Genomic DNA, 26,474 nt, shown 5'->3' on the forward strand with positions numbered 1-26,474 from the left:
CCCTTCCCTCCTTCCTTCCTTCCTTTTCTTTCCTTCCTTTCCCTTCCTCCCTTCCTTCCTCCCTCCCTCCCTCCCTGCCTTCCTTCCTTCCTTTGTTTCTCTCTCGCTCATTCTTCGTTTCTTTTCTTTTTCGAGCCTATGAGGTATCAGAGGAGCAAGACTACTCATCCACCTCTCTGGGTATGTGGGTTACCATGATCTGATAATGCTGAATTTTGGAACCTGGATTTTGAGTATTTGTAGGTATTACCACGCACAGTGCCATAGTAAATATTTTCATCCTTGTGGTCATGATGGTCCCATCTCATATAGGCTCATTGTGAGGAGAATTAGATGAAATAATGCACATACATTGTATAGTGCAGTGTCTGTCACGTACTATGTTTTTGGAAAATGGAGCCAGTAGTAACGGTATAATTGTAATAATCAACATTGATACTATTAGGAATAATATGAATATTACCTAATAATGATAAGCTAAATGATATTTTGGAACTTTAATCAAGTACTCTTTTTATTTCAGGAATACAAACTGGCCCTTTTACAATGCTATGGAAGATATCTTCAGCAATTCGATACCAATTTTGATGAGAATAAAGTGGATGTAACTCAATTCAAAGCTACCTTTTTCCCAAAAGGCTTTAAAGATAAAACTGCTGGACTTACAGTAAGATGAAAGAGCAGCTGAAATAGCTATAATTTATGATTAGCTATGCAATGTATCTTTTAGGTGACAGCTTCTAAATGTCTTTTGTTGGCTTAGCATAGCATCTAGCTGTGTGCTATAAGTTGCTTAATAAATACTTTCAGTGCTGGATAAGAAAGTGAACTTATTAAGCTTTGTAAATATGCTTTGGAGATTAAGTTACTGCAGTCACTCATTCATGTAGCGGTTGTTGTTATTTAATAACTAATAGTTGTAGAGTGCATTTAGTTTATAAAGTGCTTTGGAAAACAAATTTGGTAAAGTAATTTTATGAGTTACGTACTATTATCCCTATTTTACAGAAGATAAAAATAAAGCTTATCACATAGTATAAAAAAAGCAGCTCTTGAGATTAAACATAAATGTATTGATATAAAAAATTTATACTTTATTTCTAGTATACCAGTATTTTGTTAATTACTACCATTGATTCACTGGTTGAGCAGTTTTCATGTGCTGAGTACTCTTCTAAATACATTGTATGAATTATCATCTTGCAGAAAAGGTCTCTCCTACTCCCCTTTTTGTAGCCTTGACCCCCTACCTTCTGCTTTTTGCTTTTCATACTTTGCCAGAATTTTTCTTTCTTCCTCTTTCTTTTCTTTTCTTTCTTTCCTTCCTTCCTTCCTTCCTTCTTTCCTTTCTTTCTTTCCTTTCTTTTCTTCTTTTTTTTTTCGGAGTCTTGCTCTGTTGCCCAGGCTGGAGTGCAGTGGCATGATCTCAGCTCACTGCAACCTCTGCCTCCTAGGTTCAAGCGATTCTCCTGCCTCAGCCTCCTTAGTAGCTGGGATTACAGGCGCGTACCACCATGTCCGGCTAATTTTTGTATTTTTAGTAGAGACGGGGTTTCACCATGTTGGTCAGGCTGGTCTCGAACTCCTGACCTCATGATCCACTCTCCTTGGCCTCCCAAAGTGCTGGGATTACAGGTGTGAGCCACGGTGCCCGGCCAATTAATTTCTAAAGTAGAAACCTGTCATTTTGTTCCACTATGCATTGACTTTGCCTTTCGGCTAGTCAATGCATTCCATACATGGAATGCTCTCTCTATTTTTCTGAGCCTGGGTCACCCCTATAATAGCCTCACTTTTTTTTTTTTTTTTTTTTTTTGAGACAGAGGCTCACTCTGTTGCCCAAGCTGGAGTGCAGTGGTGTAATCTTGGCTCACTGCAACCTCTGCCTCCTGCGCCCAAGTGATTCTCCTGCCTCAACTTCCCGAGTAGCTGGGATTACAGGTGTGCACCACCATGCCTGGCTAATTTTTTTATTTTTAGTAGAGATGGGGTTTCTCCATGTTGGCCAGGCTGGTCTCGAACTCCTGACCTCAAGTGATCTGCCTGCCTTGGCCTCACTTCTTTATTTTAAACCATCTCATCCAACCTTACAAAATACTTTCAATTCAGTGACCACAGCAGTCCCTTCAATGCTGCATGAGCCTGGATGCATGAGCCTGTAACTGTTTTCCCTCCTCTAAGAGCAGTGTCCGTTTCTTCCTCATCCTAGAGTCCCTGTTGCCTAGCAGAGTGTGGCTAATAGAGGTGCTCAAGAAACGTTTGTTGAGTGAATTGTGTAAATGGTTATAATCACATCTGAATTAATAAATAAGTTAAAATGCCACTGGGTGAGCTTACAACAATTGATTCAATTCTGTATTTTTGGTAATAGGATTTTTTTTTTCTTTCTGAATTTCTTTTGACTAAGGAAAGCTAGTCTTAACTAGATGGATGTTTTAAAGGAACCTATCTTTTTTTTTTCTACACTAATCTATTAAATTAATTATCCATAATTGTTTCCATTTTAGTTTTTTACATTTTGAGAAATGCTTGCCTAAGTTATTTTTATTTCTTTTTTCTTTTTCTTTTTCTTTCTTTTCTTTTCTTTTTTTTTTTTTTGAGATGGAGTTTCTCTCTTGTCACTCAGGCTGGAATGCAGTGGCACGATCTTGGCTCACTGCAACCTCTGCCTCCCGGGTTCAAACGATTTTCGTGCCTCAGCCTCCTGAGTAGCTGGGATTACACGCGTGTGCCACCACGCCCAGCTAATTTTTATATTTTTAGTAGAGACAGGATTTCATCATGTTGGCCAGGCTGGTCTCGAACTCCTGACCTCAGGTGATTTGCCCACCTTGGCCTCCCTAAGTGCTGGGATTACAGGTGTGAGCTACTGTTCCTGGCCAGTTATTTCTATTTCTATTTTCCCATGTGTTTCAGTTTCATGCTTTGAGTGGCAAAAATATGTGCAACTACCAGCTGGTCTGCGACAGTGATGAAAACCTGAAGAATAAAGAATCTGTGGTCCAGTGTCTGCATATCTTGTCCTCCTTAAGGCTCATCATGCAAGTGGCTCTGCCACAAGAGCATCTTTGCTGGATTATCTTCAATGGTATATACTGATGTATTTTATTTTCCATTGTGTCTTTCAGAAAGTTGCTTAATGCTAAGTTTGACCGTAGCTTGAGTACCTTGTGATTTAAAACATATGCATTTCATAATAGGATGATTGTATTTTTTTCAACATTTGTATGACATATTTGTCCTCGTAAATTGGGACAGATAAAGCATGTCTTTGGGTTTTCATTGGGGAAAGGGTCAGAGGCTGTGGGAATAATCACTGTTGGGTGTTCAAAAGGCAGGGCCGCAGTTAACGAGTAAATATAGATGGAGAAGGGTCAAAGAACCAGTGCAGGTTAGATTGGTTCTAAGCATCACCCGTTTACTGGCCCTGTCCTCAAACAACTTGGCTTTGGGTTTCTGCAAAGTGACCTTCTCCTCCTACTTTTATTTTGAGTGAGGAGTGCTGAGGAACACACACACACACACACACACGCACACACACACACACATTTGTACATTATGTGTGTGTCTGAAGAAATGACTCTCAGCTAAAAAATGTAATACTTGCTTTTCTCTATTTTAAAGTTGCAACTTACTCCATTGTTCTCTGGATAATATATTTTTAAAAGGAAAATAATAATGACAGTGTGTTTGATGTGCATAAGACAGGATCAAATAACTTCAAGGAAACATATTGGATTTTCCCTCATCCATGGCAACTGAAAGTATATTTTCTAGCCTTTTCCTTTCTCACCCACCCCCAAGTCATGTTTTGACATTTTGATTGAAATCAGACTTTACATTTGCGCCAGAGATGAGGCCAACTTTGATGAGATTTTTTCAGTCCAGTGATTATTAAGCTTTTGTGTCTGATCATCCTCCAGAGACTCAGTGTTACCTGCGCCACCACTGCCATCTCTCACACATCTTGGCAGGGACAGAGAAGGAGCAGCAGTTCCGTGTTAGGCCCAGTGGTTGAGCCCTGTGGTCAGCCCTTGTTTGAGGGGTGGAAATGAGCATGATTCCCTGTCTTTACTCCTTTTAAGATCACAACCCAAACATAGTCTTTTTTTTTTTTTTTGTCTGAGACAGGGTCTCACTTTCTCACCCAGAGTGGAGTGCTGTGTGGCACGATCACTGCAGCCTTAAGCCTTGAACTCCTGGGCTTAAGCCATTCTGCATCAGCCTTCCAAAGCACTGGGATTACATTTCTTTCAATAGTCTTTTTTATTTTTATTTTTTGAGATGGAGTCTCGCTGTGTTGCCCAGGCTGGAGTACAGTGGCACAATCTCAGCTCACTGCAACCTCCACCTCCCGGGTTCAAGAGATTCTCCTGCGTCAGCCTCCCGAGTAGCTGAGACGACAGGCACGCACCACCACACCTGGCTAATTTTTGCTTTTTAGTAGAGACGGGTTTTCACCATGGTAGCCAGGCTGGTCTTGAATTCCTGACCTCAGGCAATCGGCCCGCCTCTGCCTCCCGAAGTGCTGGAATTACAGGCGTGAGCCATCGTGCCCGGCCTCTCTCAATAGTTTTTTTTTTTCATAAAAAGATTATTTCTGTATCCTTGATATCCTTTTCTTGGTATGTGCTTTTTTCCTTTTCTCTTTTTTAATACACATGGCATTGTGCTCTAGATTTTATTCTGTTTCTTTTTTTTCCTGCTGAATATTATGGGGTTTTAGAATCTAGCTAAGTTCCTGTATGTAAATATAATTCATTAATTCTGCCTGGTGAATTATATTCCAGATATCCATACAGGCCTGGCGATGAGCACCTGGTTTGCCTGACCTCTCTAATTGCACAAATAATTCTGCAATGAATATCCTTACACATGTCCTTTTATAGATCTGTGCCAGAGTTTTCTGGGATCTGTGCCTAAGAGTGGAATTACTGGGTTCTGGGAGATACACATACTTAGTTTCAGTAACTACTCTTCCTGTTTTAATTTATTCTGTAACTTACTGAATGCCTACCATATGCTAGGTATTGTTCTAGGTGCTAGGGACACAGGAGTGGACAATAGACAAAAACCACATTCTCATGCTGACTTCCATTGCAGGGAGATGCTAAACAAATCAAAACTGAATTGTGTCAGATGGTGATGAGGCTATGGAGAAAAGTCAAAGCCAGAAGGGGATAGAGAGAGGAGGGGCTGGGCTGCTGAGATGACAGAGGAACAAAGACCTGAAGGAGTTTGGATAGTGAAACTTCTGGGTATTTGGTGGAAGGGCATCCACCTGGGGGATCAGCAAGTGCAAAGACCCTGAAGTTCTGACAATTTGGAATTTGAGTAGTCAAAACTATATTTGACTGAAAAGGTCAAATGTGCCTTGATAACTTATCAAAATACGTTTGACCTTTTCAGTTAGACATTTACTGTATTTACTTTTAATTGACTGTTATACATACACAGACTTGGTTTCTTCAAATATTTAACCAATCTTGGTTTTTAAATAAAAATTTAGGCTGCACACAGTGGCTCACACCTGTAATCCCAGCACTTTGAGAGGCCAAGGCAGGCAGATCACCTGAGGTCAGGAGTTCAAGACCAGCCTGGCTAACATGGTGAAACTGGGTCTCTACTAAAAATACAAAAATTAGCCGAGTGTGGTGGTGCATGCCTGTAATCCCAGTTACTCGGGAGGCTGAGGCAGGAGAATTGCTTGAACCTGGGAGGCGGAGGTTGCAGTGAGCCAAGATCATGCCACTGCATTCCAGCTTGGGTAACAGAGCAAGTCTCCATCTCAAAAAAAAAAAAAAAAAATCTATTGGGTATATGGATATTGAGTAATACCTTACTTTTCAACTAAAGTGAACCCAACTAATTTAGACCCTCAACTAGATTAGTTTGATGGTGGCCATTTTTAATGAAAAGGACTCACAAGACCAGGCAATAAACTCCTATTAGGGACTTGGTTAAAAATGAAACAGGCCTGGCATGGTGGCTCACGCCTGTAATCCTAGCACTTTGGGAGGCCCAGGTGAAAGACCAGCCTGGCCGACATAGTGAAACCCCATCTCTACTAAGAATACAAAAATTGGCCGGGTGTGGTGGCGTGTGCCTATAATCTCAGCTACTTGGGAGGCTGAGGCAGGAGAATTGCTTGAACCCGGGGAGCAGAGGTTATAGTGAGCCGAGATCATGCCACTTCCCTCCAGCCTGGGCAACAGAGCAAGACTCCATCTCAAAAAAAAAAAAAGGAACAAAGGAAATAAACTTCCAGAAATACCCTGAGATCATAAACATTCAGTCTGTGTTCCATCTGATACCATTTACTCTCTGAGTCTGGCTTTTGCAGCAGGAATTTGTGAGCCATGCCAAGATCTTGAACTGTCAAAGGACTTAGTTACAGTCAGAACCTTTTAGGGCTGGAAAGGTGAAAGGCACCTTTTTGAAATACAGAGGGCCCTTGTCATTCTTGAGGGCAGTCTCCTGAGGCCTTCCTCAGTTCCCCAGTTCCCCGTTACTGGCATGTTTATACAGGCTCCTGGCTTGCATCCTCATCACATGTTTTGTGGACAGGCATGTGTTTCCTGTGCATATTTTTACTTGGTGACTATTTTTTTTTCCTGCAAAGAAACACTTAGACAATTTTATTTTTAAAGATGAAGAGTAGAGGCCAGGAATGGTGGCTCACGCTTCTCATCACAGCACTTTGGGAAGCCAGATTACTTGAGGTCAGGAGTTCGAGACCAGCCTGGCCAACATGGCGAGACCCCCGTCTCTACTAAAAATACAAAAATTAGCTGAGCGTGGTGGTGAGCGCCTGTAATCCCAGCTATTTGAGAGCCTGAGGCATGGGAATCGCTTGAACCCGGGAGGTGGAGGTCATGGTGAGCTGAGATTGCACCACTATACTCCAGCCTGGGTGACAGAGCAAGACTCTATCTCAAAAAAAAAAAAGAATGAAATGAAAAAGATGAAGAGTAGAGGTCAACAAAGCCTCGTTGAGATAAGTCTGCTGAGCTTGAGCTGTTATTAGTCGAGTGGTTTCTTCCCCAGTGGATCTTCAGTGGAATGAATAACTGCAGGTGCTGGGGGTAGTCACATGAATAACGCTGAGTCCCTGAATGTTAAGGACCAATTGCATTCTCTATGAAATTTAGGGTACTATACGTTTAAGTTTAAATTTTGTTCAATTTTGGGGGTCACTGATTTGTGTAATTGATGTTTATTATGCTTATAGTTGTGTTCTAATCAAGTGATAGATGTTTTGGTGCAGTTGCCATTTTCTCACAAACTTTTTATTTATTTATTTTTTTGAGATGGAGACTCGCTCTGTCACCCAGGCTGCAGTGCAATGGCGCAATCTTGGCTCACTGCAACCTCTGTCACCTGGGCTTAGGCAATTCTCCTGCCTCAGCCTCCTGAGTAGCTGGGATTACAGGTGCATACCATCACGCCCAGCTAATTTTGTGTATTTAGTAGAGATGAGGTTTCTCCACGTTGGCCAGGCTGGTCTTGAATTCCTGACCTCAGGTGTTTTGCCCCCTTCAGCCTCCCAAAGTGCTGGGATTACAGGTGTGAGACACCACGCCCGGCTGGGATTACAGGTGCACACCATCATGCCCAACTAATTTTGTATTTTTAGTAGAGATGGGGCTTCTCCATGTTGGCCAGGCTGGTCTGGAATTCCTGACCTCAGGTGTTTTGCCTGCCTCAGCCTCCCAAAGTGCTGGGATTACAGGTGTGAGCCACAGCGCCCGGCCATCAGAAACTTAAAAGTTTAAACCTGAACATAGAATTCATGATTGTTGAATTTTTATGGTTACGAATATTAGATACTTTATAGAAAATATTTAGACTTATCTGCTACAATTACATGCCTTTTTAAAGCATGTTACCATCTTTTGGGTATGTTTATAGATTGATAAACTGCTTGTATACAGAGAAGTATGGTGATGTTCCCCACTCCTCTCTTCAACCCTCCCTCTAGCCTTCTATCCTCTTTTAATTAATGGTCTGACACAAAAGCATGTGTCCTTACTTAGGTGTTGGAAATGCTATTTTTTCACTAGAATGCTTATAGGACACACCTTGATAATGGGAAAAAATGTTATATAAGTCTGAGAGTGAATATAATGTGCCCTGTTATGCATTATGATTTTTAAATTATTATGAGTTTCCTTGTTGAGTATTTTGCCTTGCTGATTAAATATGTATTCTGATCTTACTTGGAGATAAATCTTTAGTTTTTCAACCATAAGGAAACCATGGGAACCAATTTTATTTATATATATATGTATATATTTGAGATGGAGTCTTGCTCTGTTGCCCAGGCTAGAGTGCAGTGGCACTATCTCAGCTCACTGCAACCTCCGCCTCCCAGGTTTAAGCGATTTTTCTGCCTCAGTCTCCCAAGTAGCTGGGACTACAGATGCACGCCACCACGCCCGGCTAATTTTTGTATTATTAGTAGAAACGGGGTATTACCATATTGGCCAGGCTGGTCTGGAACTCCTGACCTTGTGATCCTCCCGCTTCAGGCTCCCAAAGTGCTGGGATTACAGGCGTAGCCACTGTACACAGCTGGGAACCAGTGATATTTTATATGAATTAATGAAAGCACAGGGTACATAAATTATGCCACTAGAATTATTCTTTTGTTCATTCTACTTCAAAAGTTAAATGGCCTGTAAAATGAGACTGAAAGATTCCTGTGTCAACATATTTAAAATACGGCCATGTTAATTATTTTAATGATTTTGTTTACAAGTTACAAGAAAAATTATGATGAGTATAACTCTATATACCATTATCAGACTTCCTCATGAGATCACTTGTTTTGGGAACTACAGACTTGAACCACAGAAATTGGAATATAAAATTTCTATCATTTGACTGTACAACATGTTAACAATCGTTTTCTCCATCCAGGTACCATTTATATTTACACCATTTGCAGAAAACTGATGGTCATAGGTCAGTCTTCCAAGGTATGAAATGTACTGACAAAATATTTTCCCCTCTATTTCCTGTTTTATTTTTCTTAAGGCTTTCATTACACAGTATATTGAATGTTAAACAAGGAATATTTGGAGAATTATATAATATAAAATTTAGTAAATATATAGCTTTATTATTCTTAGTTTTGCTTTAATAGGTATCATATGTAAAAATATAGATCATTTAATGAAAAGAAAGGAAATTCCTGAAAATGTTAGTATTCTCTGTCTCTCAGATAGTCATGCTTGTCACGCTTGATAGTGAACATCCATCTGGTTACTATAGCTTTAGGTAGGGTCACCATCCTTCCTGGCTTGCCCAGGAAAGTCCCGGTTTATGCCTGTTGTCCTGTTAGTAATTATCAGTAGTGCCCACTTTTACTAGTAAAAGTGGCCTGGGCCGGGTGCAGTAGCTTACACCTGTAATCCCAGCACTTTGGGAGACCTAGACTGGCAGATCACTTGAGGCCAGGAGTTTGAGACCAGCCTGGCCAACATGGCAAAACCCTGTCTTTACAAAAAATACAAAAATTAGCCGGACCTGGTGGCACATGCCTGTAGTTCCAGCTGCTTGGGAGGCTGAGGTGGGAAGATTGCTTGAGCCTGGGAGGCGGAGGTTGCAGAGAGCCAAGATCGTGCCACTTTGCACTCTAGCCTGGGTGACAGAGCAAGACTGTGTCTCAAATAAAAAAAAAAAATAGAAAATTAAAAAAAGCTGTCCTGGTTTGGATGATAAACTATGGTTACCCCCTTTATGTCATGATACGGAGCTTGGATTTCGTTCTGCTTGAAGTGCTTTCACTTCTGGCCTGCATGCTAATCGGGTGAATGCACACTTAACCTCTAACCCAGCTGCATGACAAAGGCAAGGAGACTTTATTTTATAGTAAGATTCTTACTTACCAGTACTCACTGCTCTGTTAGCTTGAGGAAGTTGCTAACACTTCTATTGACTTCCCTACAATGTTGGTAGCATTTTTGTCCGCGGGAGACATATTTATTCCCTGTATTAATTTTCCAGTTATTGGAATGTAGGCCAAGAAGGGTGAATATACTCCCATTGAGACCCTGCTTGAGTTGTTGCTGGCATCTGAAACATGACTACTTTATTCTTTATTCCATGCAGAACCTTACCCTGAATATTCTAACACTCAGGAGAGATATGTTTTTTCTTATTTCCTCAAAGCATAGCCAAGTATCTTAAAAGTTGACTACTTTGAAAAAGAAAAATGGAAGTAAAGAAATTTGCATGCTCAATGGATAACATTAATTATGTGTTCTCTCTCTGTTTTGCTTCTCAAATTAAAAAACTCTATGACAGACAGTGACTTGAAGAAGCTCTGTGCCAGCTTTCTGAGTGTGAATTAAATTGAGGGGGGACTCTCCCAGGTCTAATGTAAACTTGGCCCGCAGACTATTGCAACGATGCTACATTCAGTTCCAGATGATTTCCTAAAGAGAATTTGCATACTCTGGTTGCACTTGGTGTAACAACAACAAACATGGCTTCACAGGACCATCATAGTTTGGTCTGCTGCAGTGCTTGCTGCCAAAGCTTTGAAGGGCAGAGATGTCTGTGCCAACATTTGACTGTTAGTGTTTGTGCTTGTTAACGCTGAGAGAATTTTAAAGTGACAGTCATCTTAAAATAATTTCTTATTCATAACCTTTGTAAGACATTTCTTCTCTGCCTCATATACCTTGAGTTTGTCTCTGATAAAATAAGGATAGTTGAGTATTTTGCCATGCTGATTAAATATGTATTCTAATCTTATTAGGAGATAAATCTTCAGTTTTTCAACCATAAGGAAACCTTGGGAACCAATAATATTTTATATGAATTAATAAAAGCACAGGGTACATAAATTTTGCCACTAAAATTATTCTTTTGTTCATTATATTTCAAAACTTAAATTGCCTGTAAAATGAGACTAAAATGAGTATAGTTCTTTTTTTTTTTTTTTTTTTTGAGACTGATTCTTGCTCTGTTGCCCATGCTGGGTGCAGTGGCGCCGTCTTAGCTCACTGCAAGCTCGGCCTACTGGGTTCAAGTGATTCTCCTACCTCAGCCCCCTGAGTAGCTGGGATTACAGGCACCCACCACCATGCCAGGCCAATTTTTTGTATTTTTAGTAGAGATGGGGTTTCATCATATTGGCTAGGCTGGTCTCAAACTCCTGACCTCCAGTGATCTGCCCACCTCAAGCCTTCCAAAGTGCTGGGATTACAGGCATGAGCCACGGCGCCTGGCCCAAAATGAGTATAGTTCTGTGGTGCCAGTCTTGTGGGATGGGAATGGGAGGTGAGGGATGCAATAATTTTGCGGGGGGGTGTGGGTGGTTGTACATTTGGCACCTGAAGATCTGAATGACATTCTTTCTGTTTCAAGGAAATTCATAATTTTCACCAGTAATTCCCAAACCTTCAGCTGGTAAATTGATTCCTGAGCTGAGGCTAAAAATGGATTTGATGGGTCCATTTAATGGAGACAAGTCCTTGGAGGTCCCACCGTGTGTGAAATGTCCTGGGTCTGAGGGATTTGAATACTGTAGTAACTTCAGAGTTCAAGTATGTTATAGCATAAGACGGAAGGAGAAATAGACCTGGCCTCCTCATGCTGTCTAAACTCCCATTTATATAGGATCTAGGCATGATGGCTAGCTTTTGTTATTATTATTGAATCTATACTATGTGCTAGGTCCTGTGAAAGGCTTATGAGGTGGGCACTAGCATCATCATCATTAACATTGATTGAATGAATGCCTGCCGTCATCAAGTATGCTTGTAAGAACTTTCATTTATCATCTCATTTAATCTTCACACCACCACTTTGAGAAAGGTGCTGTTATTACCTCTATCTTTTTTTTTTTTTTTGGATACGGAGTCTTGCTCTGTCGCCCAGGCTGGAGTGCAGTGGCGCAGTCTTGGCTCACTGCAAGCTCCACCTCCCAGGTTTGCGCCATTCTTCTGCCTCAGCCTCCCGAGTAGCTGGGACTACAGGCGCCCGCCCCCACTCCCGGCTAATTTTTTGTATTTTTAGTAGAGACAGGGTTTCACCTTGTTAGCCAGGATGGTCTCGATCTCCTGACCTCGTGATCCACCCGCCTCGGCCTGCCAAAGTGCTGGGATTACAGGCGTGAGCCACTGTGCCCAGCCACTACCTCTATCTTATATAGTAGATAAGGAAGCTGAGGCTGGGAAAAGTTACTTTGCTCAGGGTCACACATCTAGTCAGAGATGTACTGAGACCAGGGGCAATGTCACCCTGTACCGTTAGAATAATGCATGTCTGTTGACTAAATGGAATCCCGTCATGACCCATTCTATTTTGTTTTATGTACTCAAATGGATAAGCTGCAGGGAAGGGGTTGATATTTTCTGATATAACCCTATCTCCTAAAGACATCCTGAAAACCAAAACTAACTAGGGGCACTTCCCTAGGTGAGAAACACCTAATTTAGTGCTGCAGCAGATCATCAGCATAAGCTTAGGGAATAGAGGGTGGTCAGACTTCTGAAACCTCTTTCCCTGAAGACATATGACCATTTTGCTTTTGTTTATGGAATAATTTAGTTTCTTCGGTGGCATTTATAGTACTCAGCAAACATTAAAGAATACATCTAGAATCTGTTCATTCTAAGAAATGATTGATTTCTGTTTCATTTTACTATGAAACTGAAATAGTTTGACAACGTATGTGGCTTGAACAGTTACTGTCAAATTATTTCACATACCATTACATAAACTTTAAGTCCTAACTTTGAAATTGCTTGTCATTTTCTTTAAATGGTGTAAGATGATATAAATGAGGCTGCAGCGCCATCCTGTGGCTGAGCTGATTAATAGTGTGTATGTTTCCTACTCAACACCTACAACATGCTCTTACTGGGGCCATGTTTTGGATATGGATATCATTTGACTTTTCAAAGTTCTTTTTTTTTTTTTTTCCATGAGGAGAATAGTCCTGATGTATCCTATTAAATTTTTTAATTAATAGAAACAGTTATTTATAGCTTTTAAGGGTAAGAAAAAAATGCTACAAATTGAGTCATATTTTGAAAATGGCTTTTCCTGTTTAAACTTGAAAGATAGTTTTTCATAACCCTAAGTGGTTTATGGTGAGCTTCTATCCTTTGTCAAGGCTCCTCTGTGTAGTGGAAAGAACACTGCACTTGGGAGTTCAAAGACCTGAGTTTCAGCCCCAGCTCTTTTGCTTAGAATGAGTTTAGCCTCATGGAGTCAAGCTAAGTTACTTTTAAGATCCCTTCTGGCACAGAAAACTTTGATTTTCCATAAACAAATTAAATACAATGTGAACAATTGTTAACTGAAGCCATTTTTATTTTGAAATGTGAAATTTCTAATACCAGGAGTCCTGAAGGATTTTAGAAAGATGTGAATTTAAAGGGGAAATTTAGGCATGGCTTAATCATATACCACCCAACCCAAACCACAACAATCCAAATGCAAAAATCTGAAATAGAGATTGTTAGGGAGTAGCAAATGTGAGAAAAATTCGAGAGTTTTTGGTGATATGATTAATTTCATATCAGTTCACAAAGTTCGTAACAATAACAATGACAGCAACAACAAAAACAGCAATGAATCAACCTCAGTCTAATTTAGAAGAGGTACAGTGTCATTCACTGTACTGTGGTCTAGCCATACACCCTGAAAGGATGCTGGCAACCTGAGGTAAAGCCACAGAAGGCCAATCATGGTGGAGAAGGGCAGTGCAATTCCATGAGGGATGGACGTACTTGGAGATATTTACCCTGGACGAGAGAGCCGAGGGAGAGGGCAGGCTGCATTAAGTGTTTTTAGATTTCTGGGTGTCTGTAATTTAGAAGTGAGTTTTGGATTGCTTTGTGCTGTTCTGGAAGGCATGATGAGGACCAATGCACTGGAGGTATATGAAGGTGGATTTTATTTTAGATTATGGAAGTATTTTCCTAGCATGTCATGTACATTATCTCTTTCTCCATAACAGCACTATTGTGATGTGAAAAAATACCCATTTTACAGATGAGAAAATTGAGGCCTAAAGAGGTAAAGTGATCCAACCACTAGGTGGTAAAATTGGGACAGAAATCCAGGTTTATTTGATACTAATCTTGGACCATTTCTACTAAGCATCGCAGGCCCCAGGCTGTAAGCCTTTTTCCTTTTCCTTACCTCCTATACCAGCTAATCTTCAGAATCGTATACTGGTTCCAGGCCAACAAATAACAATTGTATCATTGGAGTTAATTCCTAGACTAGTGTTGACATGACAAATGTTAATAAAAATGAGTGGAGAGGCTTATAATAAGATGAGACATGCTGGGTGCAGTGGCTCATGCCTGTAATTCCAGCACTTTGGGAGGCTGAGGTGGGTGGATCACTTTAGGTCAGGAGTTCAAGACCAGCTTGGTCAACATGGTAAAACCCCCTCTCTACTGAAATAGAAAAATTAGCCAGGTGTGGTGGTGCACACCTGTAGTTCCAGTTACTTAGGAGGCTGAGGCATGAGAATCAATTGAACCCAGGGGGCAGAGGTTGCAGTAAGCCACGATTGTGCCATTGCACTCCAGCCTGGGTGACAGAGGAAGACTCTGTCTAAAAACAAACAAACAAAAAAGACATTTTAGAATGTCTCCCAAAATAGCTTGAGATTTTGAGTTTTTAAATTATCTTTTACTTTTTAAATACTCGTTTCTTCTTGACACATTATTTATGGTATTTTTGGTTTAAGTAATCAGCAACTTGTGCTCACAACTTAGAATTTGATTATATTTAATACAATTATCATTATTAACTTAAAATGAAAACAAATCCAGTGGTGCCCTTTATTTTGCAGGCCTTAGAGTATCTCCTGTGGGCCAGCATGTGTATGGAGTCCTTGGTCCCGCTCCTGTCGCTCAGGTACTTGACGTGGCGCACTACTCTCTACACAGCTGTTTGCCAATGCTGCTATGACTGCCATGCCGGGATTCACGGAGAGGTATGCTGCTTTTTAACTCTGAGGAGTCGAATTTTTTTTTTTTTGAGATGGAATCTGACTTTGTTGCCCAGGCTGGAGTGCAGTGACGTGATCTCGGCTCACTGCAACGTCCATCTCCCAGGTTCAAGCGATTCTCCTGCCTCAGCCTCCTGAGTAGCTGGGATTACAGGCATGTGCCACCCATGCCCAGCTAATTTTTGTATTTTTAGTAGAGACAGGGTTTTGCCATGTTGACCAGGCTGATTTCGAACTCCTGACCTCAGGTGATCTGCCTGCTTTGGCTTCTCAAAATGCTAGAATTACAGGCGTGAGCCACCGTGCCCAGGCCCAATATTTTAAAATAGAGCGTATCCAGCATTTTCTTCCTTAGATGCCTGCAAGGGGGAAAACAAAACCCAACCAAAGAATTGAAATGAAGCAAAGACAAAAGTTCAAGGCTTTATTTGCACAAATTTGCTTGACTTTTCCATTCTTTTTCTCTTTCGCCCTCCTTTCTGCTCTCTCCTTTATTCTCTATTCACTTTCACCTTCTTTGCTCCATTTCTGAGTAAGATTTTTGGAATTTTTAAAATTAAGATTTTTATTTTCAAATGACAAATAATAATTGTATATACTTATGAGGTACAATGTGATGTTTTGTTGAATGTATACACTGGAATGATTAAGCTAATTAACATATTCGTTTTCTCACATACCTTTTTCTTGTAGTGAGAACACTTAAAATCTATTTATTAGCAATTTTGAAATATGCAATATGTTATTGTTAACTATGATCACCATGCTATGCAATAGATCTCAAAAACTTCTATCTGTTGTCTTTCCATCCTCACTTTGCTCTTGAATACAAGCCACCTTCCCTCCTCGTTTAGTTTTGTGTTCCTTATCACTTAGTATATACACTCTTGTCTTGCTTTTCTCTGCTAACCACCATTTAATACACTTTGTTTTTCTTTTGTTTTCTTTCTTTATTTTTTTAAGACAGAGTCTTGCTCTCTTGCCCAGGCTGGAGTGCAGTGGTCTGATCACGGCTCACTGCAGTCTTAGTCTCTGGAGTATCTGGGACTACAGACGCACACCACTATGCCAAGCTAATTGAATACACCTTCTAATGACCATTTAATACACTCTATTTTTTGTTTTTCCTTCTTTCATCTCATTTTGATTGAGTACTTGAAATATAACTTAACTTCGGGCTGGGCATGATAGCTCATGCCTGTAATCCCAGCACTTTGGGAGGCTAAGGCGGGTGGATCACCTGAGGTCAGGAGTCTGAGACCAGCTTGGCCAACATGGTGAAACCCTGTCTCTACTAAAAATACAAAAATTAGTTAGGCATGGTGGTGTGCACCTGTAGTCCTAGCTACTTGGGAAGCTGAGGTTGCAGTAAGCTGAGATCGCACCATTGCACTCCAGCCTGGGCAACAAGAGTGAAACCCCATCTCAAAAAAATTTATATATATATAAAAAATTTATATAATTTATATATATATTTTATATAAATTATATATATTATATATAAAAAATATACATTATATATAATTTATATATTATATATAATGTATATATATTATATGTAATACATATAATATATATACATTATATATAGTATATATAAATATAAATTATATATACTTTATATATATATAAATTATATATACTTTATATATAAATATAAATTATATATACTTTATATATATAAATATAAAGTATATATATATTATATATAAATATAAAGTATATATATTTTATATATATACATATAAATTATATATATTTTATATATACATATAAATTATATATTTTATATATAATATAAATTATATATATTATATATAAATGTAAATTATATATATTTTATATATAAATATAAATTATATATATTTTATATATAAATATAAATTATATATATTTGATATATAAATATAAATTATATATATTATATATATATAAATATAAATTATATATATATAACTCCAGAGCTTCTATTGGCCTGTAGAGTGCCCCTGTGTCAATTTGAAAAAGGCATCTTCTCTACATTACATGACACCTGGCTTGGTCAGTGGATGGGGCCTTGGTGAGAATGAGAAGTAAGCACCCCTTCCTTTGGGCCAACACGTTCCTGCACAAGGGTGCATGGTTTGGTATGTGGGGCGTAAGCTGGATTTCTGCTCTAGTCAACCTCTTTGGCTGGAAGTCTTGTGTAGGACTGCCTTCATGGCTGTGCACATGCCTGTTCGTATCTTGTTAACTACCATAAATAAATCATCTGGCAATTCACAGTTCCATTTAGTTTTTCCTGCCTCAACTAATTCTGAAGGGTTTGATGCTGGTGGCACATAGGCAGAAGAACAGCCTAATTTAACCTTCATGGGTTACTTGTGTAGCTCAAGATACATTCCAGAAAGACAACTCATCATGTATATATATAGTTAACTTCAGTGTACTAGTGGTGGCATATTTTGTTCTATAGCTATTAAGATTATTAGGGAATGGAACTTTTATAGCGTTTTGGCCATTTGATCCCTATTGGGATTTTTCTTTATTGGAAAATGTAACCCTTCATAGATGTTAATATTGTGGTTGGTCTAGAAGCATCTTCATTAAAAATTATAAATGATGAATGAAATATTTCAAAGAGTTGGTGAAATAAGGGACATGAACTCTTGTTATTGAGTTCTTAATAACTCCTTTGAACTCATTTGTTATCTATAGAGGATTATAATAATGGTGATATGATTAAATAAGAAAGCCTCCCTTCTTCCTTCCTTCAGATATTTATTAAATCCAGTGTGCTGCGTATTGGAGACACAAAAATGAGTAAGATTCTTTCAGGAAGTCACAGTTTGGTGGTCCATGTGAACAGTTAGGTAGATAATACAGCATGTCATGATACGAAGGTTAGGATTTGAGAAGAGCAACTGAGGACGTGTGTGTGTGTGTGTGTGCGTATGTGTGTGTGTGCGCGCATGCACGCGCACATGAGGACATGCAATGCCAAATGCTGAGAAGCGATAATCTGTATGGAGCTACTGTTTAAGTGATATTTCAGCTTTCCTTTTTAAAATTTCATAATTCCGAAAGTTACCTTATCTCACAGTTTATTAGAGAGTTTAGTGGTTCTTAAAGAAAATGATAGACTGGATAAAAGGAGTCAGCATTAACCTAGAGCTTAATTTACAGATGAAATCAAATGCCTAGGAGAACAAAACATTGTCTTTATACATTTTAATCACTATATTCTGATTTATGAATTAAATTTATTTTAATCGCATGTAGGCATTTGCTCGGCGTGCTTTGGCTAAAATTGATGAGTTAAGGCAACTGGAATTAATGAGTTCCTCAAAATCCCAGGAAGAATCGCGAAGATATTTTCGAGAGGCCACAACAAAGGTATAAAAATTTCATGAAATAAAAGAAATTTACCACACTCTACAGCTGATTAAATACTTAATATTAGTAGTTGGGAAGTGCATCTCATTGTTATTTCATGTATAATTCTGCTTTTTGAGGCAGATGGCAGTGATGATCTTCAAAAGAGGAGTCTTTGAATCTAGAAGAAAAAACAAAGCTGTCTTTAGACCCAAGATAAGAATTAACCTAAGGGAAATACAAACTGTAAGTCTAAACATGTCTTCTCTCTTTAAGACTCTTTTTGCAGTATATTTGTATTATGCTCCTGTATCTTTCAAGCCTAGTCACTCATTATTAAATTCTGCCCCCAGTTCTCTGCCCTAATGGGTAAATAGAGAGAAGAATGTTTTTCTAGTTTGCACGTAGCCTCACTTCATCTCTTTCTGAAAGCTTTTGTGTCTTAGCACAATCCCAGTTTTGCAACCTTAAAGGACAAGAGGCTGAAGAGGAGCCTGTGAAAGATTTCAATGAACTGGCTCTTGCAAATGAATAGGCCTCTGAGTGGTTCTGCGCTTGCCTTTGTCTTTGACCGCTTAGGGTTAGCTGAGCAGGCGAGCAGGCTTTGAGGCTGTGGAGAAGATGGAGGCACCTTTTCTCATCAGCCTTAGGTTTCACCCTTGGGAATGTTCAGGAGCTAGGTTATCTAGTAGCAACAAACAACACCCGTACCTCAGGTGGCTTAAAACAACAATTTATTGCCTACTGGAGTCATATGTTATTTTAGTTATCAGGGGCTCCGCCTTACAAAAGCTGCTCAGGGCCAGGCTGAAGAGCAGCCTTCATTTCAAACATTGCTGGTCATTTGGCTAGAGGACATTAAAGAGAGTTCTGGGGGACCTTGCATGGGTATTGATGCTCAACATGGAAGTGACATGAGTCTGTTCTTCTCACATGTCATAAACAGTCACACAGCCCCTCCCAACCACAAGCGTATTTGGCAAACAGTAGTAAAGATGATCACAGGGCAGGGAGTAGGCAAAGTTACACCTGTGGGGCCCTCGGCCCTTTTTCTTCCTCTTGTCTTTTTCTTCTTCTTCTTCTTCTTCCTTTTGCCTTCCTGACTCTTAATATCCCCCAGGGCCCAGTTCTGTATCGTTTTGAAGCTCTCCCTGACTGTTCTAGATGGATATATACCCTCTTCTGCGAGCTTCTGTGTAGAGATTGAAAATGAATCTGGGGGGAAGGAGATGAGCAGTTTCTTACAGAAGAGGTGTATCAAATCTCAGAACCTGGAAAGGATTTGGGAAATCATCTGGTTCAGTCCTTTTATATTACAGTTGGGAAAATAAAGCCTGCAATATTTAAATGACTGGCTCAAGGTCACAAAGGCAGCCGCTGGCAGAACCAGAACCAGCACCTCTAAGTCCAGTGCTTGGCCTCTGCTCCAATCACTGCTACTCTCTTTCCTCATTTCTTCTTAACGCATTTAGGAGTAATCCTTTTTCTTTCTTTTAAATGAATTACTATATTTAAATACAAATAGTTTTTGGACATGGTACCTTTCCATTGCTACTTAGTGACAATATTGACTACTGAGCCCACAGGTATATTTTATACATCCCTTTTAAGCTATATCCCTTACTAACCAACAGTATATTAATTGGCGAGTATAGTAATTAAATTATAGGCAATTCCTTGGATAAGCTTTTAAGCTACCTGCATCTGGTATTAAGTAGTGGTGCTATAGTCTTTGTAAAAGGGCAGGGAACAATTTTTTTTTTCTCCCCAGCATTTTTTTCTCTGAGCAACCAAATTTAAATATCCAAAGTTGCAAGACTGTTGTTACTTAGAATATTATTAGGACTTAACAGTTATCCTGGTAGCAAAACTAAATACATTTTCAAAGAAAAATGTTTAAAATTCCAGATAAAATTACATTAAAAACTAATTTATATCTGATTTCCCTTAAGATAATTGTTGAATGAAAAGTTCTGGTGATTTTTTTTTTTTTAAGAAAAAATTGTAATTGTTTAGTGAGTAGTTGTTTCAGAGGCTAGTCAACACATCCTTTTTATAACGTCATCCTATGTTACCTTGGCATATTTTGCAGAATGTCCTGTTTTCTGTGTATGAAATAATTTTATTATGTTTCTACTAAACAAATTAATTTCAATATGCATTGAACATATTTTCTAAAACATTTCTGGGTTTGTATGTAAGTTGTTAACTCACAGTAAATCATTTTGACTCTCAAAAGATTCTTTTAAAGGACTACTAATTCAGACTCCTAATGATTGATTAGTTAGTGATTTATTCAATAAATATTTTTTAAGTACCTTCTATGTGAACAAAATAGATGAGGATTACATTCTAGTGGAGAATTATATCATAAATAAATAAGTAATTATAGCTTGTGATAAATATTAAGAAATAAATAATGATAATGGTGAGGATGAAATGAGTTAATCTAAAGCCCTTAGAATGTTGCTGGCAGGTAGGAAGTAGGTCCTCAGTAAATATTAGCTATCATTGTTTATTTATTTTTTATTAATTCAACAACCATGTATTGAGTATCTACTGTGATTTCAAGTATAGTGGAATACAGAAATACTAAATTGCAGCCCTGGCTTTTTGAAGGGCCTTGGGATAATGGGCAGAATTTGGCTAGACAGAGAGAATAGAGAAAAACATTCCAAGTGAAGGATCAGAGCATGGTCATAGCTTAGAAGCCAGAGTAGGCAAAATTTGCTGGGGGTCAGTGATAAATAGAGCTTGACTAGGAATAGGCACGTGATGTTGGGAAATTAACATAATATATCTCCTAGAGTAGATGTCATGGAGACCGTAGTATTTAAAGATGGAACCAGACTGTACAGTTGTGCCATTCAGATTTTCATTCATCCTGACATTTTAAATAAGATAATATATCCTATGCAGTATATGTGTCATAATTTGTCTAATATTTTATTGTTATTATTTTAGTTCTTTCAAAATTTTTTTTGCTATTATAAGTATGGACATCATCCACATCTTCAGACATGCTTATTTTTTTTCTTTCTTTTATTTTCTGTGGATAAAATTCCAGGTGTAGGATTACGGAATCGAAGGATGTAAACACTTTATTTCCCTTGATATATATTGCCACCTTGACTTCCAAAATGAGTATTCCTATTTTCAAGGTGACAACTTGCAAGTACCAATTTTATCACAAGCTGTTATTATTTTGATATTATTATTTGTTTAAATTTTTTTGTTGTTAATTCAGTTTTCATAAGATGGCTTGCCATTTTAACTTTATTTCTTTGAGCCAACTTTTCTTTCATTGTGTGAATTATTTTTCACAGTCTTTGACCATTTATCTACTAGGGATTTTAATTTTTAAAATATACTTGAATGAGCTCATTATTTTTATAGATATTATTTTGCTTTTCATACTTGACAATCCATTGTTTTCCTTATTGCTTCAGCTTTAATTCTTTTTTATAGATCTTTTAAATATTTATATTTCAAAATCTTTTAGTTAATATTTTATTTACAGCTCTGATAAATATTCCATTCTTTTTGCTAGTTTTTCTATGATGTTTTTATAAATAATTTCATTCTTTTATTCATTTGGGTTTTACCATTTCATTTTGAATACTTCTAATTATTATAAGGTTAATTATGCTGTTTCAATATGTATTTTTAAAAGCTCTGTTTTAACCTAAATAAAAATCTTAGGAAAAACTCTTACCTCTGTAAGAAAAGAGAAGGCAGGGCATGAAGTTCAAGTTTTGTTGAAGTTTTTTTGAGATGGAGTCTCACTCTGTCACCTAGGCTGGAGTGCAGTGGCATGATCTTGGCTCACTGCAACCTCTGCCTCCTGGGTTCAAGCGATTATTCTGCCTCAGCCTCCCAAGTAGCTGGGACTACAGGCACGTGCCACCATGCCTGGCTAATTTGTGTATTTTTAGTAGAGACGAGGTTTCACCATATTGGCCAGGCTGGTCTGGAACTCCTGACCTTGTGATCCACCCAGCCTCCCAAAGTGCTGGGATTACAGGCGTGAGCCACCGCGCCCAGCCCCTTGTTGAAAATTTTAACTTGTCAGATGATCTATGGATTGAAAAGGTACACAAGCTTATGAGTAGGGAAGCTAGTGCTTGCGGGAAAATAGTTCAAGGCAACTTTATCCCTGCTTTTGTTTTTCTGTCTTTCTGACTTTGCCCTAAGAAGAGAAATAAAAGCAAGGGAATTATGAGGAAATCTTCCAGCTGGATAAGGATTCTAGAAAAGCCAACTAGAACTACGGTTCTTATTTACTGGCAAACTAAATGCACAGAACAGGTCATTTGGTGGAGAGAAGAATGAAGTGTGGCAGGAAGCATGTGCAGGAAGTGTAGTCATTTTGGGCCAGTACAAAACAGAATGACTGGGAACCCACAGCGGGTTCTAAACAGTCACTAGCCTGTTAGCATAAAGCTGATCAATTCTTTCTTAGAGTTAATTACCACGAACCTTGTTATTTATACTATTAAATACTGTTTCAAATTTTGGCTTGAAGACCTTCTGCATGAGAATATCCTGTGGTGCTTATTAAAAGTGTCCTAAACACTTATTAAAAGTGTCCAGACACACAAAATCTCTGGAAATTTGGTCTTGAATCTACAAAGCACCCCTGAGTGATTCTTAGGTAACCAAAGTTTGAATATCAGTTCCGAAGGCTATAATGAAGATACTATAAAGCATATGGAGATTTATGCTTGCTTAATAAGCAAACCATAATAAACAACCTTTTAATGCTGCCTTGGAAACACAAGCATATGAAGAAACAACAAAGTCTTTGATGTAATGGCAGCATGATATCTCGAAAGAAATCTGGAGTGACATCTCAAAAAATGAAAAACCATAAAAGCAGGTATCTAATTGTTAGACCAACTGTTCTCTGTTTTAGCATTGATTAAGCATGCCTTACTTTTCTTTGCCTTATAACACGCTTTTCTTTTTTTTTTTTTTTTTTGCCTGAGACAGGGTCTCACTCTGTCACCCAGGCTGGAGTGCAGTGGCATGACCTTAGCTCGCTGCAGCCTCTACCTCCCTAGGCTCAGGTGATCCTCCCACCTCAGCCTCCCAAGTAGCTGAGACTACAAGCACATTCCAACATGCCTGGCCAATTTTGAAATTTTTTTGTTGAAATGGGGGTCTCACTGTGTTGCCCAGGTGGTCTTGAACTCCTTGGGTCAAGCAATCCTCCTGCCTTGGCCTCCCAAAGTGTTGGGATTATAGGCATGAGCCACTGCGCCCACAATATAATAGCTTTAACAAATGGACTGAACTTTTTTTTTTTCTCAATTTCAGTTATCATGGCCACGTACTGTCACAGAGCGGCTACTGGATGAGATGTTTGATAGCACTGCATCCCAGTTTCTGGCTGTCTTGGAAGCTCTTTCTGATTCAAATAGGCGAATACTGCAAACTGGACCCATTGTTACAGATGAAGTGGAGATTCATGATGTTGTCTCAGAATTGTTTATGGCAGGAAAAGAACTTTTGATAAGTAAATAAGATGTTAAGATATTGTTTTATGATAGAATGATGCACATGAGTAACAAAAATTTTAGCATGGTAGTCCATACATAGGAAACTGATAAAATTTATATTGTTTTTTTTTTTTTTTGGTTTGGTTGTTTGTTTGTTTTTGAGATAAGGTCTCTCTTTGTCACCCAGACTGGAGTGCAGTGGTGTGAACATGGCGTGATCATGGCTCACACTGCAGCGTCAACTTCCTGGGCTCAAGTGATCCTCCCTTCTTAGCCTCCCAAGTAGCTGGGACTACAGATGCATGCCACCACACCTGGCTAATTTTTGTATTTTTTGTAGAGACGGGGTCTCACCGTGTTTCCCAGTCTGGGATCGAACTCCTGGGCATAAGCAGTCCACCCATCTCAGCCTCCTGAAGTGCTGGAATTACAGATGTGAGCCACTGTGCCAAGCTGATATAATTTATATTGATCTTGAATTCAGCAACCTTGCTAAGGTCAATTGATATTTCAAATAATGTATTAGTAGATTTTTGGGGGGACTTGTTTTGTATATACGGTCATCTGTGAATGACTTATTTCTGTCCAATCCTGAATCTTTTAATTTCTCTTTTCTTACATTTCTTGATGGTTGCACTGGCTAGGATCTCCATTAACACGTGGGAAGAAGTGGTGGATCTCCATTAACACGTGGGAAGAAGTGGTGGATCTCCATTAACACGTGGGAAGAAGTGGTGGATCTCCATTAACACGTGGGAAGAAGTGGTGGATCTCCATTAACACGTGGGAAGAAGTGGTGGATCTCCATTAACACGTGGGAAGAAGTGGTGGATCTCCATTAACACGTGGGAAGAAGTGGTGGATCTCCATTAACACGTGGGAAGAAGTGGTGGATCTCCATTAACACGTGGGAAGAAGTGGTGGATCTCCATTAACACGTGGGAAGAAGTGGTGGATCTCCATTAACACGTGGGAAGAAGTGGTGAATCTCCATTAACACGTGGGAAGAAGTGGTGGATCTCCATTAACACGTGGGAAGAAGTGGTGATAGCAGACTCCCTTGTCTCATTTTTTTCCTCAGTTGGAAAGCTTTCAACATTTTGCCATTATTTGAGATATCTACTGAATAATTTTTATAGATACCCTTTTGCAGATCACAGATGTTTCTTTTATTCCTGGTTTGCTAAGTGTTTTTTTGTTGTTGTTGTTTTTAATCTTGAATAGTTTAATTTTAGCAAAAGCTTTCTCTGAATTTATTGAGATTTACTGAGTCGATCAAATGGCTTTCTCGTTTATTTCTATTAATGTGGTCGATTATATGGATTGCTTATTTCTGCTTCTCTGTTGATGGGAGAGACTTTTCTTTCTCGTAATGTTATTTTTAGGTTTTGCCCACAAGGTCATATTAGCCTCATAAAATGAGTTGAGAAGTATGCCCTCTTTCTCCATTATCTGTAAATGTTTGTGTCATATTGGTGTTATTTCTTCCTACATGTTTAGTTGAATTTTCTGGTGCAGCCATCTGTACCTGGAATTTTTTGTATGGGAATATTTTAAACAATGAATTCAATTTCCTCCATAGATATAAAATTTTTCAGATTTTCTTTTCAGTATTGGTCAGTTTGCCTTCTCTCTTATTTCATCAGTTTCACCAGGGGTCCACCAATTTCATTAGTCTTTGCAAAGAAACAATATTTGACCTTGTTGATCTTCCCTATTGTATGTCCATTTTCCATATTATTGATTTTTGCTCTTCATTACTTCCTTTATTATACTTTCTTGGGTTTGCTTTACTGATTTAAAAAACTTATTGACTTGGAAGCTTAGATCATTGATTTTTAGGATTTGTTATTATTTACATTAAATGCATATTAAGACATTCTAAATTCAGCTTTAGCTATGTATCTGAAGTTTTGATATATCATATCTTTATTACTATTGGAGTAAGAATATTTTCTAATACGCAGTGTGATTTATTCTTTGATATATGGGTTCTGAACCAAAATATGGGAGATTTTCTAATTATCTTTTGGTTACTGATTTCTATGTAAATTATACTATGGTCAGAGAGCACATTATGTATTATTTGGAACTGTGAACATTTGTTAAGATAGGCTTTATGGCCTGGCAAATGACCAGCTTTGGTAAATAGTCTGTGTGTACTTGAAAGACTGTGTAATTTTTGTTGTTGTTGGATGCATTGCTTTATATATATGTTGATTAAGTTAAGCTAGTAAATCATGTGGTTAGATCTTCTCTATCCCTACTGATAGTTTTTGTCTTTTTATTTTATGAATTACTCAGAGAGGTATGTTAAACATGTGCTATGCATTTCTGTTGGTGTGGAATTGCAAGAGCATGGGATATTCCTATGTTGCTTAATTGGATACTGTTTTACAAGGTGGTTTTTTTTAGTTTGCACACCCATCAACATTTTTTCAGGGTTCCATTTCTCCAAATTCTCTCTGACACTTAGTATTATCTGTCTTTCTCATTTTGTCCATTTTGGTGTGAATTCAGTGGTGTTGCAGTATAAACTTAAATTTCTCTGATGACTAATAAAGTTAAACATCTTTTCATACACTTTTTTCACTATTGGATATCCTATTTTGTGAGGTGCCTATTTTAAC

General features: G+C 38.5%; 1 protein-coding gene across 3 annotated transcripts in view; it reads left to right on the top strand.

Moving 5' to 3' along the window:
- CFAP54 (cilia and flagella associated protein 54) overlaps positions 1-26,474 on the top strand; it is a 386,240-nt gene that overhangs the window by 13,690 nt on the left and 346,076 nt on the right. For all 3 annotated transcript variants that reach the window (XM_054527528.1, XM_063712226.1, XM_063712225.1), the window contains exons 3-9: positions 524-667; positions 2,917-3,088; positions 8,923-8,981; positions 14,831-14,974; positions 18,251-18,364; positions 18,488-18,589; positions 23,663-23,861. In XM_054527528.1, coding sequence (XP_054383503.1) covers positions 524-667; positions 2,917-3,088; positions 8,923-8,981; positions 14,831-14,974; positions 18,251-18,364; positions 18,488-18,589; positions 23,663-23,861 — 934 coding nt within the window. The remainder of the gene's footprint in view (positions 1-523; positions 668-2,916; positions 3,089-8,922; positions 8,982-14,830; positions 14,975-18,250; positions 18,365-18,487; positions 18,590-23,662; positions 23,862-26,474) is intronic.

Source organism: Pongo abelii, chromosome 10, assembly GCF_028885655.2.
Source record: "Pongo abelii isolate AG06213 chromosome 10, NHGRI_mPonAbe1-v2.0_pri, whole genome shotgun sequence".
Taxonomy (NCBI): domain Eukaryota; kingdom Metazoa; phylum Chordata; class Mammalia; order Primates; family Hominidae; genus Pongo; species Pongo abelii.